At 46.8% G+C, this 16,708-nt stretch overlaps 1 protein-coding gene across 8 annotated transcripts in view; it reads right to left on the bottom strand.

Moving 5' to 3' along the window:
• CHST10 (carbohydrate sulfotransferase 10) overlaps nt 1-16,708 on the bottom strand; it is a 52,509-nt gene that overhangs the window by 14,800 nt on the left and 21,001 nt on the right. The window contains exons 1-5 of one of the 8 annotated variants that reach the window (XM_078056805.1): nt 15,325-15,608; nt 13,315-13,387; nt 9,076-9,198; nt 4,415-4,513; nt 3,731-3,858 (exon numbers count right to left, since the gene is read on the bottom strand). In XM_078056805.1, coding sequence (XP_077912931.1) covers nt 3,731-3,858; nt 4,415-4,461 — 175 coding nt within the window. In that variant the 5' untranslated portion in view covers nt 4,462-4,513; nt 9,076-9,198; nt 13,315-13,387; nt 15,325-15,608. Of the gene's footprint in view, nt 1-3,726; nt 3,863-4,414; nt 4,514-5,334; nt 5,479-9,075; nt 9,199-13,314; nt 13,388-15,324; nt 15,610-16,708 lie in introns of those variants that run through there. The other 7 variants (XM_078056806.1, XM_078056803.1, XM_078056804.1 and 4 more) reach the window with 7 other exon arrangements.

The following is a 16,708-nucleotide window of genomic DNA, read 5'->3' as shown; positions in this document are numbered from 1 at the left end:
ACAACCATTTATTTTCAGCAGATGCTATTATCCCCACTATGATCAAGGCACAGTCTCTTTCCCCACCCTGACCCTTAGGAGCAAGCCTCCAGCTCCAGGATCAAGGATTCTGAGCCTATAGGTATCAGATCACTTTTGTTATAGGCACTGCTATATTTACAGTGCTTTATAAAATGTCTTTACATTTGCCAAGTGATGTACCACCTTGTTCTTCTAGAAGTGAACACATCCGCGAATCTCCCTGACCACACTGTGCATCAGTCCCCAATGCTAGTCACCTCCCCATCACACGCTACGCAGAAGGCAGGCAAAGACATTCAAGGCATGGGCTCTGCCCTCAAGTAGCTTACAGCCAAGGTGAGGGGCTGAGTGGAGGCAAAAGTTTGGAAGAGGAAGCCGAACTAAGCTGAGAAGAAAAATCCGTGTCTACACATACACACCAGATTCACAAGGATGTCGTTTTTCATTTCTAGTCTCACCATACCATATGCCATCAAATTCCCATCACTGAATGGGCTTTATTTCCCTGTGATACAGTCTAGTTATAACACCTGAACCTGGTTCCACATGACACTGAGGTTTGTTAACCAAGGATGAGTCATTGCTACAAATATCTCTATGGCTTCATTGCTGAGCTGAACACTACTTAAAAAAAAAAAAAAGGTAAGTGAGGTTTCAAACAGCATTTCAAGACGAATCTCTTCCTATCAGTGTAAGTGGCAGGGAAATCATTAGGAACAGGTGGGTGAGAAGAAAACACACACGCCCAGCGACAGACTGGAACAGAGCCCTGCTTCCCAGAGGTCAGAGCCGGAAGGAGCAGCCCCACAGACACCGGAGTTACAATCGGCTCCCTGAACGCTGAGATCAGCGATCTGCCCTATACTTTACAGGACACAGAACTTCATCTTTAGGAGACCGCTGTGTTATCAGTTACTTCTTTGTGATGACACTTCATACTGGGCTTTTGGTTCAAAAACCAAAACACTGTGAACACGAGTAAAATAAATCCCAGCACCTGAGGAAAATCTCTTCCAGCCACACGTTTACAAACCTCTTTCAGTTTCCTGTACAGCTCCCAGATCCACCAGGGGGGTTTAAATGCCTTCCTAGACAAAGGGGCCCCCTAAGGCTAAGTGACTGTAGCCACCAAACCACAGCCCTAGAGGGGCAGGCGATGCCCTCCCGGACGGCGTCCTCGGAGGCTGTGTTTAACTTCTCAGGGGAGCAGCTCCATCCCTGATCCGTCACCTGGACTGGTAAGACACCCTGCCTGTGAGCTCGTTTCCTTCATTCAGAACTCAGCCGGTGAACATCCATCTTCGTGATCCCAACCAGGAACGTAGGGACAATTAGATAGTTTCTGTGTGCTCAAGAAAGGCTGGGTTACAATTTGAGCCTGACAACAAAGGGTTCTCACTCTAAGTTTCCTGCACAGTGTGGGACTGACACTGTCCTCACTTCCTGGAGGTAGGAGAGGGGCAATGGGGCCAAGCATGCTCTGAGGTTCCCACCAGAAGTTGTCCGCACCACTGTGCTCCCATTCACTAACCACAGCAACCACACCGAACATCCAAGGGTGTAAGAGCTATTTGCTGAGCAGCACCCAAGACGACCACAGATCTTTCCTCCAGGTTTAAAATCCTAAAGCTTTTCATCTTTCCCGGTAGGTTTCACCTTCTATCCCTCTAACTGTTTGCTCCACACTTCACAAAACCCTCTAGAGCTTCTACACTTTCCTGAAAGTGTTCAGCTTAAAACTTGCCACATCCTAGCAGAATGACACGTCGCTTATCAGATACCACTGAGGAATGCCATGCTCTTCAGAGGCTACTCTGCCAGAGAACATTACAATTCAAAGGGCACACATCTCAATTATTTTTGGTGGAAGTCTCATAAAATACATTAGCTATACTCCTAGTTTTTGAAACAAAGTAAACCATTAACCATTTAACCTCATGACTTGCCTTTGAAGTGCCTTCCTTACCAGGAGGTGACATTTAAGGGAAGCAGAAGTAAAACGTGTGGACTTGTTGTAACAACAGATTCATATTCTCAGCAGCTGCAGCTCTTTCTACGTTTGCAGTTCTCTAGAGGTGCGCTCCTAGAGATTCTAACTCACTTGGTCTCTGGTCGGGCCAGCAGAGAAAGGTTTACAAAGTCCCGCAGACAGTTCTAGAGTGCCACGGGGTGAGAACCACTGCTCTTACTCTTGAGGAGGGACCTCCGTCAGAATTAAGTGGAACTGGACTGGAGCAGCTGGAGAAACAGCTAAACGGTCAAGCGGAGATCACAGTCTCAGACTCCAACGACCCCCTAGATTCGGTGCCTGCTGTCCTGACAGAGGCCCTGGTGCCTGGTGGGAGCCAGGTGGGAGCCATGATTGTCTGTGATTACCCACAGTGCTCTGTGATGCTCCTGCAGTTAATGCCGCCGTCCCGAGGCTGTAAGAACCTCTCAGGTCCTCACGAGAGCTCCTGAAAGGTGGGGGTGGTACCTGTAATGATGGCCTGTCGGGCTCGGGCACAGAGGAGCTGAGTTACTGAGTGGAAACCCTGGATCTGAGAACCAGCTCTTGGGGCTCATTTCAGGGCCTCCCTCTTTGGCCTGCACATCTGCCTTCCAGCCTTGTTGTTCCTCTACAGACAGCATGGGAGAGGGAGAGAGAATGAACGGGAGCATTTGGCCCCCAGGGTGGGGTGCTGTGCGGCCCTCGGCACAGCAGGGAGCTCTCTGGGCTGCAGTGGAGCCTGGAGCCTGCTGGCCACTCAGAGGGCACCGTTCGTGCAGCTGCTGGGACAAAGTGGGGAAAACTGCTGGAACGGATGGACACTCTCCTGGTCCCCCCTTCCTAAGGGCTGCCGCCTGCAGGAGAATGTGTGAAAGGTTGTACAGAGTGAAGATGCTGTGCACACCCACATTCGCAAGCATCCTCCCTATTAGGCAAACATCATGAGGCCAACCTGAAGCTGCTCATGAGCCTTTTCAACATCTCCCGTTTGTCTTGCCTCCCTTTGCCATGGAAGGAGTCGCCTCAGGGTTCCAGGTGCACCTCCTTACGTACACCCAGCAACCTCACAGATCAGAGAGCCTCACTGTACTCAGGTCAATCTTGGAGCTGTCAGAGCATGTCCCTTTTGTAGGAAAAAAACCACTAACGCCTAGGTAAGCAAAAGTCAAGGGCATAAACTAAAGTAAGTTCTTCTGAATCTGGGTTTGGTGCTCTTTGTACATCTTCATCTGAACACCTACATCATCAAGTCAAGGGGAGTTACCTCAAAGACTACCAGACACAATATTTAAATCACCTTCCTCCCAGTGAATCAAAGGTGACTTTCAAACGCACGGCTACCAGCATGCAGCACCAACTAGAACACAGGGATGCTGGTCAATCACGGCAGCGTCTCATGATGACACCAAGCAGGGCGAAATCCCAAGCCTGGGGCCCAGGAGATGACCTAGCAAATGGTATTGCTGGGAAGAGGCCACCAAAGAAGCCCACAGAGAAAGCATGCTCCACCCGCCCCCAAGGGAGATGTAGGGAAGACACTTTTGTCCTTTTCCACCTCCTCTTCTGCACCTCTGTAACATGAATGAATTGGATGCCATGACCTTCGAGGTTAATGTTCCTTCGATCGTGTGACAAAGGTCATCCGTGCATATACCCAGAAACAATACCACAGCATTGTCTGGATTAGCTGAAATCCATTCCACAAGGAAGCATACCTACCATCGGGGTCTTTAAAGGTCAACGTGATAAATTTGCTAGCCACCATGAACATGAAAATCACCCAAAAGCATGCGGCCAACAGAAGCCACTGGTGGTGCATGTTGTCAAATGTCAGCCATTCAGTAATTCTTCCTGGAAAACAAAAGTGAGATGCCCCTGGTGCTTATAAATAAATCAATTAAACATAAAGTAATAAAAAGAACAGGTGGTTTTAGTTAACAGCATCAATATGAATATTTGAAAAAAATTTTCTATTGATACAGGGGTATGTTGACTTAGTACTTAAATTTTATTCTTAATTAATAATATGAAGTTGTCGATCTGGTAATTCAAACAGATTTAAAACACTCTAATGGAGAGGAGCCATTTCTGTTTGTTTTTGGAATACACGGTAAGATTTTGCTTTTGTAGATTTGCCTCGTAACTCCTTTCTGGCCCAAGCGAACATCAAAACATACTCCTGGTACCCAGCAATAGCCAGCGCCTGGAAGCAGGAGGGCAGAAGGAGTCCTCCAAGGGTCAGACCTTGGCTGTGGTAATTTGTGGAGGGCAGAAGCCATGCTGAGGCAATTACAAGCAGGCCTTGTGTAAAATCCTGACATGCTGACAAGATAGATGTAGCCACACCTACAGAATCTCTAAAACAGTGCAAATGAACACCGGGGCTTCTCTGTCTCCATTCACTTGCCTGCAAGAGTCTGCGCAGAACCTTGGGGGTGGGTGTTTTTCATGCTGTCACTGCCCGGGAGTGATGCAGGGCATGTCAGTCCTCAGCAGGTCATGCTGCAGGGGACACATAAAAAGCGGGGAAGTCACAGTCAATTCTTGGCAAGAGAGACAAAAAAAGAGAGTGTATCATTTCACCTTTACCATAGTGCTTCTTCAAGCCAAACCAAACCACTTAAAGAGACCATGCTGGGTTGGGTTGGTTTCCACTAGCTGACTGAGGCCATCCATCACTCCTGGGCAGCAGGGAGAACTGGTCCCCTCAACAAGGTGCTGATGACATATGATTTCAGACAGCTTCTGAATGCTGGATGGGACAGAGCTCTGCGGGGACCCAGGTAATCAACTTTTCTCCTTGTCTCAACAACAATTACCTCCTAGAATCTCACTGGAACCAGGCATCTGAAACCTGAATTCCCTCCACCAAGTGGTTATCCAGCCTATACTTGAATCTATCCTGTAATGGGGAGATGCAGCCTGTACATTTACTGGGTGGTTTGGGAGCCACCCTCTGTCACCTCACGTGCTCACACATTAGACCCAGTGTGTTTCCTGGGGTCTTCAAACAGGGTTGCCAGATTAACTAAATAAAAATGTAGGACACCCAGTTATATTTGAATTTCAGATAAATAACACAGTAGTCTCCCTTATCCACTGGGGATCCTTTCCAAGACCTCCAGTAGATGCCTGAAATCACGGATAGTACCGAACCCTGTAGATTGTGCTTTTTCCTATACATACTATGGGAAAGTTTAATTTATAAATTAGGCACAGTAAGAGATTAACAATGATAATAAAATAGAACCATTATAACAACATACCATAACAAAAGTTATGTGAATGTGGACTCTCTCTCTCTCTTATTGTGCTGTACTTACCCTTCCTGTGATGATGTGAGATGGGAAACTGCTTATGAGATGAGCTGCAGGGAGGGCAATGACGTGGGCACAGGGGCATAGCATTAGGCTACTACCGACCTTCTGACCATTCGTCAGAAGGAGGATCATCTGCTTCCGGACCGCGGCTGACTGCGGGTAACTGAAACTATGGAGAGTGAAATCGCAGATAAGGGGGGACTATTGTGAATAATGTCTTAGTAGAAGTATGCCCCAAATATTATATGGGACATACACTTTAAAGAGTGATTTGTTGTCTCTCTGAGTTTCAAATTTCACTGGGAGTCCTGTATTCTATCCAGCCACATTGCCCAACACGGGGCATACCCACCCCTCTCAAGCTGCCTGAAGCTGGCCTGCCTGAGGTGAGTCTTCCTTTCTCCCTCAGTCCTGCTCATCTGAGGCAGCACGGCACAAAGAAGAGCGCCTAGATGGCCCCACCACTCACCAGCTCTGTGACTCAGCAAGTCACTTAACCTCCCTAAACCTTGATTTCCCAACACTGAGACAAGGCCCTCCTCCTTCCAGGGTGGTTGCGAGGATTAAAGGGCCTGTAGCCGTGCCCCTATAAACATAAACCGACCCTCTCTGACTTTCCAATTTGATCTGCAAACAGCCTTCTAAGTCTAGTGGCCAGAAATGAATGCGACAGCATGGTCTGCCCCGAGAAGAGGGGAAAAGAAAGGCAGACTCATCCCAGGGGGCTCAAGTTCCTAATTCTTCTCTTCCAGAGACAAGTGAGGCACAGACTGTGCCCGGCAGCATAGGGATACTGAGGGACAGTGATACTCCCAGAGGGGGTCCGTCCCCATGGGTCATAGTGAGAGCACTCCACTGAGAAACCCCAACTGCAGGCCTTTTCTAGCAGAAGGGCAGAGGGGCAGAGGGACCAGTGTGGACAGGGGAGGGAGTAAAGAGAAAGGAGACAAGTACCAGGCAGGAGGTACGCAGCCAGAACAGAGGAGTATTTGTTCCTTTGGACCAGTTTTCAGGAAGCCTCAGAGGCTGAGGAACACTTTGGGTGCTGAGTGGCCTGGGGCTTGCAACCCATGCTTTGCTAAGAGAAGTGCTGTGGACAAGCGAATACGGAGGAGGGGAGCCACCTGGGGCTGCCTCCCTCACACAGGCTTACTCTGCAGAGCAAGAGAACCTCTCGGCGCTGCTCGCTCATGGTGCCCTGCTCTGCTCAGACTTAGGCTTCCGGCCCCTGAGCACCCTCCTGGGCATTAAGGCGGCACTTGGGAAGGTTTTATGGCTTAAGAATCTAATCTTTCCAGTGGGAACTAGTCTTCTGAAGGGATCTAATTTGAGTGTGCCCACTGAGCTCACCTCTACATAAAAGTAGGGAGATGATGAATAAACAGTCTTACATGAAAATGAAGGGTCGTATCATCTGCTCTTCAGGAAGCCAAGTGGCTCAGGGATAGGATTTCTGCATCTGGGCTCGTTGAGACGTGAGAGCTGCATTATCCTGAGGCCATGCCTGCCTTCCTAAGGCTTGGATTTTAATTTCAAGCCAGGAATGCTTTACTTTTTCACCCAGGCCTGGGGTCAGGGGGTGGGGGTCGGTCTAATTCTCTTCTCCCAGAAAATCTTCCCAATTTTCGCATCTGTAAGGATAAAACCACCACTGCATACCTACCAGTGTGTTGTGAGGTCCCCCTGAGACAGAGCCTGCCAAAGTACCTCCTCTACAACTTAAAATCCACCAGCCAATGTCTTCTTTCTGATGGGGAATTTTACTTCAAACACGTTCAACTTTGAAAGTGACTTCAATTAAACCCCTATTGAACTAGGACATCTGGAGTGCCCCTTCCTGCTCTGAGCCTGGCCGCGCACTGAGTTGGGAGAAGGGAGGTCTGCAAGGCCCCCACCTCCCTCTCATCCCTGTCACAGCCCACCTGGACTGGGCAGGGACAGCCCAAGACACCTGGGACCCTGATGAGGGCTGCAGATGTGGAAAGGTTCATGTGCATAAGCCTAGGCCCTGCCAAAAAATGTTCTCTTGAGAAGAGGAGTATAAAGTCACAGGCCCTCACCAGTGTCTTGGGTAGAGCCGCCCAGACTAGACTGAGGTCTGACAATGACCCTGTGCCCTGCTGCAGGTCCCTCTGCAGGCCACAGAGCCTAAGAGAGGTCACTGTGAAAGGCAGCTCGGGAGGGAGCGCTCTCTGCCAGCCGGCGGGCTTCTGTAAATGGGAGGTAAGCAGGGCTGGCTCCTCTCCCATGCACAGCAGAGGAAGAGTCAGCTCTCCCTGACGCCCACTCTGTTGGAACCCCCCAAAGCCTCTCTCCATCACCCCACCTAGTTTCACATCCTGCACTGCACCTACTACAGCCTGTTTTCACTCGTTCACCATCTGCCCCCCCGCAGTAGAATGTAAGTGCCCCTGAGTACACCAAGGACTAGAATAGTGCCCGGCATTCAGTAAGACAACAACCATTATTTGCTGAATGCCTACATCCACCTAGAAACTTATTAGGAAAACTCAGGAGAGATGAAAGGTATTTCTGAAGGCACCTTTCCCAATCTTCTACCCGAGACTTCCCAAACTCTTTAAAGGATGAGGCCCCCAATTTCAACAACCTCAAAATATTTCTCCAGTATCCACATAAGAGTAGTTATGTATTTGATACCTATTACCTGAGACTAGAAAACAATTAAAAGCTACTAGGACTTCAGTATTACTTGAAAATAAAATTATATTTTATAAATTACAGCACTTAATATGCATTTGAACAGATATACAACTTAAATATACTGACTCGGGGGGGTGGTTAAGAAATCTCACTGGAGTCCAAAAATTTTTTTTTAATTTTAAATAAAACTCTGTGCTGAAGGGCAAGCCAATTACAGAGATCCAAAATGTCAATTTATATCCGTAAACAAAAAGGGCAAGTTGCAAAATTGAATGTATGATCCTCTCTGTAAAAAAGTTATATATGTGAATGTACATGATTATACACATATCCAAACACATACCTGCATGTAATGCACAGACTAAAATCTTGAGATGACGAAAGCAGTTATTTTTTGCTTTGTACACTTAAATATTAAAAAAAACTTTTGCAACAAACATGTTTCCATTTTATAGTAAAAACTAATAAAATATAAAAGATGCCACTTACATACATGTCCCCTGGTGTTTTTATTTCTGTTTATTTTTTCTACCTGACCACTATTGACTGCAGTTTCCTTACCACTTGGTAAAGTGTGGGAAAAGATGGTAAATACTTTTCTAGCCGGGAGAAAATGGTTAAGTGACAAAATCAACATGTATCTGAATATTTAATAAATACACCTCTGTCTTCATTAGTTTGTTTTTTTTTTTTTTTTTAAGATTTTATTTATTTGAGAGAGAGAGAGAGAAAGAGGGAGAACACGTGCGGGGTGAGGGGCAGAGGGAGAAGCAGACTCCCCGCCAAGCAGGGAACCCGACGTGGGGCTTGATCCCCGGGATCATGACCTGAGCTGAAGGCAGATGCTTAACCGACTGCGCCACCCAGGAGCCCCTGTCTTCATTAGTTTGTATTTAGCTTTTAAAAATGATTTAATATTTAAAACATAAAGTGCAGAGACTAATATAAGAAAAACAGATTCTTGGCTCTAATAGTTTTGCTGTACTTACTTGAGTGTTCTTAAAAGAAAGGAAGTGTTAGAAAAATAAGGCTGGGGCCCCTCTCTGCCCCCACCTGGCTCTTGGCCCTGCACCCCAGACTTACTCCTCCATCAGGGAGGAGGCCTCTGACAGAAGCAGCCGCAGGGGTTTGGAAGGCGGTCTTCCCTGCACACAGGAAGGCGGGGCCAGCTGCAGAAGAAGGTGGGAAAGCGTGTTCACCCAGGGCCTGAAAGGAAACAGTGCATTACATATGGGTGCTTTCTAGGGAGGCCCCTGCTGGGCGGGGAAAGCCTGGGGCGGAGAGATGCACTAGTTTTAAGCGCCTACCTTTTTTTCCTCGTGGTCTGTAGTGAAGAAATTCACAAATTACACACAGACTTAAGAGAAAAAGGCTGTTGAGGAGAAAATTTAGATAAACCAGGACTTGTTCTCTGAGTCCTGTGCTATGTGTGCCAACCAGAACCAGTAAGACTAAAGCTTGGTCCCTCTCAAGTACCCCTCCCCTCTACAGTTCATAACCTATGACACACAAACACAAGTAGATGTGTATCTGCATATACTTTTAAGGACACAATAACCTAAAAATAATTATTTGCCAACTTCATCACGAAAAGGTATATTCATCCATCCAACAAAATAGGTGCCAGGGATACGACCCTGAGTCCCAAACCAAATACATATGCACAGCTTATTTCCTCATAGAGCCTGCCATCTAACCCACATGCATCAAAGAGTCTATCCCAGAAGTGGTGTGAGGTGGAGACATGGCTCTATGAAAGGAAAATACAAAAGGACAGAACCTGGGTGGAGAGGTCAGGGACAGCAGTTATGTAAGGAGGTCCCCGGGGCCAGGGGACCAGGAGGGAATGGAGGCCCTGGGGGTTAGGCAGGAGAAGCCAGGGGCCCTTGAGTAACTAAAGGAAGCCCCAGTGGCTGGAGTTTCCAGATCAACGTTAGAGATGAGCAAAAGCAGCTATGGTCAGAGAACACTGCATCTTAATAGAGCATTTATGGAATTTAGCTTCACCTTGTCAGCAATGGAAAGTCACTGAAGAGACTTTTCCATGAGAAGAGGGGTAGCAGTGTCATGATTCGATTTAAATTTTGAAGCTATTCTTCCGACAGCACAGTCAAAAATGTAAAGCACTATCCACTTGGTCACGCCCCAGCCTCAACATCATTTCCACAAGTGCAGCAGGAATGTTCTAACACAGCTAAGTGTTCTGCATAACCACCTAGACCTACCCTCCTAGATGATGACGACCACCACCGCCACCATAATCATCATCATCACCATCACATCATCATCATCATCTCCGTCAAGGTCTCTAAAAACCAGCACACTAACGCGTAAGATCCACAATATCTGACAGGTTGGGTTTTCACGAATCCTGAAGACTAGGGGTTCCAACTGGAACTAGGGGTTCCAACATAGCATGCTTCTGCTTTGGAAGTTCATGCACTCTGAATCTAGGTATGCACCTAACGATGGCTGATTTTACGTTTAGGGCAGTGCTTCCACCCCTGGGTGTACATTAGAATCACCTGGGGCGCTTTTAAAAAATACAGCAATGCCCTGGGCCCCGAGAACACTGAACCCAAGACAACACATATCGCTGGAGATGGATCCAGGGCTTGTTTTAAAAGCTCTGCACAGATTCTAATGAGCAGCCAGGGCTGAGAACTGTTGGTCCAAGCCCCCAGCCCTTTAAAATGCAGATTCTAGGCATGCTGACATAGTAGCCATTCTCCTACCACCTCCTTCCATTATAAGAATGAAAACTAGCAGCAAAAGACTATCTGTCAATTAGCATCCATTGATGCTTTGAAAAAACAGCCTAAAGAGGTTTAATTAGAATCAAAGACCTCCAGCATTATTCCCACTTACTCTTCTTTCCAGCCTTCCTACCTATAGGTAATTACTCTGTAGAATTAGGATTTGGTCTGACCTTGGAAAAATTACAATAATTTGCCCTTTTTGTTTAAACAAAATGAAAGGCATTCCAAATTCCCTTAGGCCCAGGTCCTCTAAGCCCACCCCACTATCTCCATCGTTTCCCTGAGTACACCAGTTCTCCATGGGGTTTGCCTCCTGTACAAGGATGACACCCTCAAGGCTCACGACTTCCGTGTGCAGAGAGACTGGGGCCTGAAATCAACAGTCCTTCCTCCATGGCTCTGCCAAGGGCCACTGCTCTCCCTGTAGCCTGGTGACAAATGGCCTTTAAAAAGCCTGACATTTTCTGTAATTAACTCTCCTTTGTTCAAGGAGCCAAGGCAACTCCCAAGTTGCCTCTTGCAGCTAATGGTGGCAAATCTGAGTGTGCCCCAGGCCCCCGGTGGTCACGGTGTGCTGCCCTGAACTGAGCCCCTGGGCCCCCAGGAGTCAGCATACCCATCTTCAGAGCTTTCCTATTTCCAGTCATTGAAGGAGATTTTCACTTGCAGATGTCAGGTTCTGAAACCAAGCCAGAGGGCTGGACTCTTAGAAAACCCACAATCAGAACTGGTGGTTAAGGTGACTTCCCTTCTTATGGGGAAAGCAGAGTTAGGAAAGCAAGAACACAGCTGAACCTACCAGAAATCTCAGCCTTTTTTATTTATTTTTTTCCTCTAAACTAAAAGAAAGACAGCACACATTTTACATGTTTGTAAAGACTAACAATGGGTTTGGTATTATTACCATCTTTTGGTACAAATTCTCTCTCCCCTGCATTTTCAGAAAGATGCTTGTAAATCCATTTTGGTCAGCTGCCAATATTCCTGCCAGTGGCTTTTCCCTGTGTTTGAGCTGTCCTCCAAAAGCACAAAACCTTTCTGGGTTTGTGTGGAAGAGCTTGACTTCCACCTGCCTTGTTCTACTTTTGCTATGCATACTCACTTATTAAAGGTTCTGAAAAGTCCTGTGGTAAATAAGCCCCTTTAACTCTGTTTAAATAGCTTTTTTCCAAATGTCTTTCATTCATTCAGCAATACTGACCAAGTGCCCACTTTGAGCCCGGAGTTGTTCTAGGCCCTGGGGATATGGCAACATACACTCCCTGCTCTCATGGTGCTTCTATAGAGGCGGACAGGGTGATAAACAAATAGAGCTATTAATATATATGATCACACCAAGTGTGAAGGGCCACGGTTAATAACAAAGAAGGGTAAGGGGAATCTTGAGAAGAAACGGAACAGAGTGAGGGAAATCATGCAGCACCTGAGCCAACAGCTTGGTCGGTGTCCCAGTGTCCCTCATGCCGAGTGAGCTAGAGGTCTAGGAAGTGGCCCAGATAAAGAATCCTGTCAAGGGTCCTTTACTGAGCTGGAAACTCCTGGATCCCCCACCCCCATCACATACATACCCCAGGGAAAGGACCACGTGTCCAGTGTTCAGTTTTTAACATTCACTCAAAACACAGCCAGACACTAAAGGAAAGTTCCCCCAAAAAAAAGCCTGGTAATGCATAAGGAGCTGGTAGCCCTGGGGGGGATTAAGTGGAAGAAGGGAAACTCGGTAGCTAAGGGCTGGAGCAATCAGAAACATTCTACAATCAAACCTTCCATATCTTTGGATTTTGAACTAAAATGTTATCATCACCTAATCAATAAAATTACTAAATTACAATGTAATAAAATATTACATACGAATTTATAATATACATAAAGTGCCACAACGGTCATGGTGATTTTTAAATTCATAGGGTTTCTCTCAATCTAAGTTCAGAAATTTCCTTTGTCTACTTGGTCATAATCATTACAATTTGCTGTCTTAGAATGACTGATCATCCTTAGTTACCAGCATGAAAACACACTCCTTACTCTGTCCAACTGAAGAATGTATCTGAGGTTAAGACAGATTCTCATGGGGGCACTTAAGTGGCTCAGTCGGTTGAGCATCTGCCTTCAGCTCAGGTCATGATCTCAGGGTCCCGGGGTCGAGCCCTGCATCAGGATCCCTGCTCAGCGGGGCGTCTCCTTGTCCTTCTCCTTCTGCCCCTCTCCCCGACTTGTGTTCTCTCTCTCTTTCTGCTCTCTCTTTCTCTCAAATGAATAAATAAAATCTTAAAAAAAAAAAAAAAAGATTCTCACGAGTAACAATAATGAACAGCAAACATCTGCCTGGGGTTATCTACATGTCAGGCACTGCTCTTAGCAAACCAAACGCACCTAATCCCCAGCCTGGGAGGGTTCTTCTACTATTATATTTAAGAAAACATTTCTAAGTATAAGTGTACACACTCCTATTTAAGAGTTTTAAATTTCATTAAATCTTCACACAAGCAAGAGAAGAGACAATGAGATTAGTAAATGACATGAATCTCAAGTAACTAGTAAGCTCACATTCTCCTTCACATACCTTCTGAGGCCTGGGATCCACATTTGCTTGCAGCAGTATTTGCTTTGCCTGAGATTCTTGGTTCCTCCTATCACTGTACAGGATAATTAAAAAACAATAAGCATCATTAGAAGTGACAAGATCGACTTATTTAGTACAAACTGGTTTATACTTGGGAAATAGTTAACCACTTTGATTATTCAAGTATGTTTTGCACAACAGGTCTCTTACAGAGGTGGGTATATTTGGAATTCTTGGCAAATGAATAAATATTCTAAATGTGCCAAAAGAGGTAGCTGTTTAAAAGACTCTTCCCTGTAACTTCAAAGGAAAAATGAAGTAAGTTTTGTAGCAAAAAGAATCAAATCCTATTATATCTATTTTATATCTTTGACATTGGGTAAAGGATTCCTGCAGAGGATGATGAGATGATGAAATCTTCCAATGCAAGATGTTCTCTGGATTTTGCATTTCTTTAGGCTTTAACACCCTGGCAAATTCTAGCCAAATGACACATCATGAATGAATAACTGGAAACAAGCCGAACTCGTGGAATTAGAGAGATTACAGATTTAATAGAGTTGGCTGGCAAAATAAACATACAACTCATTTAACACATAATATAGCCCAAACTGCCTGGGATGCATATAGCACAGTCTAGCTGTGTTTCCTTTTACTCTGAAGAGCTCGACGTTAAAACTAAAAGCAATTTGATGTTATGCAGATGGAAAGATTAAGCTTTATGTACTCACATCCAGATTCTTCCAGACCTGTATCAGAAGAAAACAGACTCTTCGTTTCTGCAATCTTGGAGGTCCTGAATTCACCTCTCTCCCGTTTCTATTTCTGGCTCTCTCCCACCTTTTTATTGTCTAACCTCAAGCATTTGAACATTGATCTGAATATACCTGCAAATTGCCTGGGATATTTCCTGATTCTTTGCCTCCTTTGTTCAGTTTTGCAAACACTCCAGTTTTCATTTTGGGAAAGAATTTTTCTCTCAGGTATTTCTTTGAGATTCTATTCTTCAGGGTGAAAGGCAAAGGAAAGATTTTTCTTTCCATCTTGAAATTCCAATTTTGAGCCAAGATGGACTCATCATTACAATGGTAGAAAAGGGAGAAGACTATTTTCTCTCTTTCTGTCTTTTCTTTTTCACCCTGTCACTGAAAATTTCAGCGTGAATAGGTACTGGAGATCAGCAAGCCGGGCCTAAACTAAGCTGCCTAATTTTAAGAATGTCTGAGACATTTCTCACCCTGGCAGTTAAAACTGACCAATACCCAACTCTTTACGGCCCAAAGGCCCAGACTCTGGGTGTTTCAGACAAAAAAGCCCTTTATGACAGTCCTCCCCCTTAGCTAACCAGACAGAACCTGGCTGCACTGCTTTCTATTCACTGACTGGCCCTTTCCTGCCTTTAGAGACTTGGAAAACAAAAACGACAGCTTTTGGAAAACCTGGTTCATCTTCCCAGCCAGAAGTGCAGAAATTTATACTTCAAGCTCCAACTTCTGACCGGCCTCTCCACTGTCAAAATCAGGGCTGAGCGCACTCTGCAGCCTATCAGGCAGGAAACATGCATTTCCAACCATCCTTTCCCCTCTCACCCACCAAAGATATACTTAACTGTGCACTTAGGAAAGGGTGCACATGTTCCTTCTTCCCTGCCCTCTCTCTCTGCATGTTCCCTGCACCCAAGTTGGAACATTTTCTTTCTCTTTGTACCCAATCACAAATGCCAATTCTCAGCCAAAGATGAAAGAAGTAAATTATAGATCACCAAGTATCAATCATTCCACTGGTCACACCATCCCGCAGCAAGGACGCCGCCTTATTGCATAATTAACGTGATGGAGGTTCTTCTCATTAATCCCACCAACTAGAGAGGTCCTCAAGTCACCAAAACACACTGGGATGGTGCTCACAAAGAAACACCGGTTCGCCCCGTCTTCCCATCCACCCGGGATGGGGGTGGGGGTCGGGGCCCGGGGGTCTACGAAACCCACACCCGCCGGTCCCAGAGCTCACCCACTGTGGAGCCGAAGCTCGCCGGGGTCCTCGGGCCCTTCCGCGCCGTTGGCGGCGAAGCTCAGCCTCGCGGGCCTGGGGGCGAAGCGCGCGGGGTCCCCGCGTCCCGGGAGCGCGGGAGGCCCGCCCCGCCCGGAGGCCTCGGCGCCGCCACTGGCGGCCTCCGCGCCGCGGCCCGCCCGGCCCGGGATGTGGCGGCGGCGCGCCGGAAGGAGAAAGCCGGGCGCGCGAGGCCTTCTCCGGGGGGCGAGCCCGCGGCCGCCCCACGCGGACCCCGCCCGTCCGCGCGCGCCGCCCGGCTGGCTGTGCGCGCACCCGCTGCCGTCCCGCGCGCGGGGCGGTGCGGGGCGGGGCGGGGCGGGGCGGGGCGGCCGAGGGGCCCCAGGACCTGGTCTACCCTGGCGCGTCGCCGCGGTCTGATCCGGCGCCCAGGCCTTGCACCTACCTTCTCTCCCCCTTCCCCACCCCCCGGAAAGAAACTGCATCCCAGGAAATTACAGAGAAGTGCGGCCGAACCAAATCCCGCCAGGTCTCCATCCAGAAAACAGGTATGATGTTTGAGAAGGGAAAAAAAAAAAAAAAAAAAGCCCAAACTTGGAAAAAAGGAAGAAAAAAAATCCAAACTTGGAAAAAGGCAAAACCGGTTGAGTTTGGGGTACCGCCCAGCATTTTCTGATCACCCTTCCTAGTAAAAGCAGGACTTTCTGTTCTTTGCAGACCCCCTCGGCTGACAGTCTGGGGGACGTAACTTTGTTGTCTTAGGTGTAGCTGATTAATGCAGAACTGATAGAAGCCACAACCGTTTACTGCCCTATAGGGCTGTGCCTTCTTAACCTGCAGAAGTGAATAAGACCTTGGGGTTTTAGAGCCTGGTAGAGAAGCCAGTCCCAAAGCTGTTGGGGGGTTTATTACCCTGGAAAAGGTAAACTAGTTTTGTTTTGATCTAACCTACATGCTTGTTAACTACCTAGCTGTATCTGTATCTATTTAGCAAAGAAAGTAATATAGATACATGTGCACACACATGCGTACGCATGCGCACATAAAACTTGTCAAGCTTTCAAGGAACCAGGGGTTTTTGTTTTGTTTTGTTTTTCGTTTCATTTTTTTTTTGTTTTTTTGGGTTTTTTGTTTGTTTGTTTTTGCCTACCCTGTTGGTTCCATTCTTAAGGAGTTAAAACATAATATGGATGGGGCTGGCCATTTCAGAATTTCACTTTTAACATGATTACTAACCCTTGTGGCTTCAAGATGGCAAGGTGGTTTACTGGTCTTTTGGTAACTCATCCTGATATTTATTAAGCCCTTTCCTTGGGCACTATGGTTGACATGAGACCATCTCCTTTGTCCTTGAGGATTTGAATGTATACACAGACACGGGAGA

This window comes from Halichoerus grypus, chromosome 10, assembly GCF_964656455.1.
Source record: "Halichoerus grypus chromosome 10, mHalGry1.hap1.1, whole genome shotgun sequence".
NCBI classification, from domain to species: Eukaryota; Metazoa; Chordata; class Mammalia; order Carnivora; family Phocidae; genus Halichoerus; species Halichoerus grypus.
Note: the sequence above shows the minus strand (reverse complement) of the source record. Positions and strands in the feature narration are given on the sequence as shown.